The 2,236-nt window shown below is 37.9% G+C and overlaps 1 protein-coding gene across 1 annotated transcript in view; it reads right to left on the bottom strand.

The window, feature by feature from the left end:
* Nucleotides 1-1,843, bottom strand: part of LOC118334859 (dual specificity protein phosphatase CDC14AB-like) — a 17,366-nt gene extending 15,523 nt beyond the window's left edge. Inside the window, exon 1 of the mRNA XM_035670931.1 lies at nucleotides 1,292-1,843. Coding sequence (XP_035526824.1) covers nucleotides 1,292-1,337 — 46 coding nt within the window. The 5' untranslated portion in view covers nucleotides 1,338-1,843. The remainder of the gene's footprint in view (nucleotides 1-1,291) is intronic.
* Nucleotides 1,844-2,236: the final 393 nt, after the last annotated feature.

Below are 2,236 nucleotides of genomic sequence, written 5' to 3'. Positions count from 1 at the left end.
ATGTTTCCAACAATGTTCAAACTCAGAGAATTGTCATTTTATTCAGGTAACTGCTCTTCACCTTGAACCACACTTTCAGCTTACCTGTTGAAATACTAAACTTAATCCGAACAAAACGTAATCCTAACCCTATAAATAAGTAGCCACTTTGGGTACCACTTTCTAATTAAGTACCCTTTATGAAGGGGGGGGGGGGGGGGGTGTTATACTAATGGCTTTACAAATCGTTCATAAATAATTAACTACTGCCTCATGGATAATTCAGAAAAAATGGCTGGCTGGTGTCGATACCCATCAGGAAGACCCCCAGAACAGACCTTTTGGAGAAGGGCCGCTTAGCATCTGAACCACAATACATTATTAATAAGTAACTAACATTTGCAACCGAAGACATGAAGGTTTTTTAAAAGCAAGGAACCCAATAGCCCCATATGTGACCTTGGCACTCCATACACTCATGTCTCGTACAACAGACAAACCTTTGATGGAGCTGTGATTAGTGTAAGGATTGCGGAGGTCACATATGGGGCTATGGGAAACAGTCTGGCAATCCAAAAATTGTTCTTATTAATGCTCAAAAGAACAAAATTGACACCTCCATTACCATGAAATATGTGAGTGAGGTTATATGTTTCTTAAGATTTAGAAAAATGCAAAAATGACTGTTTGCAGTGTACCTATGGACATACAGACAACGATCAGTGGAATACTTTGATACTGAAGAAAACTTAAAAAAGTGATGATTCTCAGGCAAGCTCTGGAGCTACATTATAAGGAGTGTCTTTATTCTATAATTTCCAAGCTGATTTTTGGAAGTTCTTTCACTATGGACATCAGAGATGACATCCTTGGATAGTGTGAATCACACTAAATCTGAAAATATTTGTTTTATATCCGTGTTCAGATTTGTCTAAGTTACGACTCCTATAGGGAGAGCATTTTTTGGAAATCAACCCTTGGCTCTGATTGGTTGCTCTCATTCAATCCCGGTGGATTCTTGTAAATGCCATTAGAAGTGCTAGGAGGAGCCAGAGGAACCTGATTTTTCTTACACATTATCTGTCTCATGTTCTACTGTCAGGATATAGTGAAAGTTTCAGCTAATATGACTAAAAGTTATTTTTATCAAAAATTACCTACTGCAACTTTAAAATCATATATTTTCCAATGAAAGAATGCACAGCTATATCTACCCAAATACAGCACATTTACCTCTGTGTAAAACAAAGTTTACAGTTAATTATATGATTATTACTCATTATAAAATATCATAAATCCATGTGTAACTTACCTTTAATAAATTCTGACGCACCGGACTGTTCATAGTCATCTGCCATTTGACTCACTAACAAGCGATACCTGAATAAATCTCCGGTTTAGATAGCTCTTAAATATAAATAATCCTCTGCTCCAGTCTATGTAAAGTTGAAAATGTCTTTTTCTGCGTTATCTGTTATGAGGCCACTGGAGATGCGTCCAGAAAATCACGACCTCTGCGTAAAATACCACGACACCAGGTCAATAATTTAACTTGGACAAGTCTGTCATTCAGAACTGTTCAAAACAGTCCAACTCTAAATAAAGTCACACTAACTCCCTTTACAGACAAACTGTTTAGCTCTACGTGGCCATGTTCACGGCAGATGCGGTGCGCAAAAAGTCTCCAAAAGTAGCCTCAAAAAATACAAAAATAAAAAATAACCTCCAACTATTCACCTCCTGTCCCTCGGGTGCCTCTGCTGTCCCTGTTTGATTGGAACTGTTTCCCGCAAATGATCCAGTCCCTTCATGTCTAAATTAAAACGATTCCCGGAATATTCCAGCAAACACTCAGAGAGCTCAGGACACGCTCCAAGCCAGTCCAGAGCCGTGGAGGGCTGGTAATCTCCCTGCTGCTCTGCACATGCTCGGTCAGTGGCCACAAACACACGCACAAACACACACACACACACTAGTTGTTAAAGCCTGGTAGAGGCGGATTGATGGATGATAGATGGATCAAACAGTACCTGTAGTTTATTCCTGTAATCCCCGATTCCCTGTAATGTCAATTTACATAATAAGATACATTTACATACTCATATAAAATTATTATTTTCATGTTTGTAATTTCTTTATTTTATTTCCACAACTTCCTGTATGACTGCACAACTTATATTATTATATTTTATGGTGTTTTTTTTTCTCATTTAAATGCAACCCTGCTCTTACTTTAACTAATGTACTACAATATTCC

Source organism: Morone saxatilis, unplaced genomic scaffold (assembly GCF_004916995.1).
Source record: "Morone saxatilis isolate NCDOM2014 unplaced genomic scaffold, NCSU_SB_2.0 Contig23, whole genome shotgun sequence".
NCBI lineage: Eukaryota > Metazoa > Chordata > Actinopteri > Moronidae > Morone > Morone saxatilis.
Note: the sequence above shows the minus strand (reverse complement) of the source record. Positions and strands in the feature narration are given on the sequence as shown.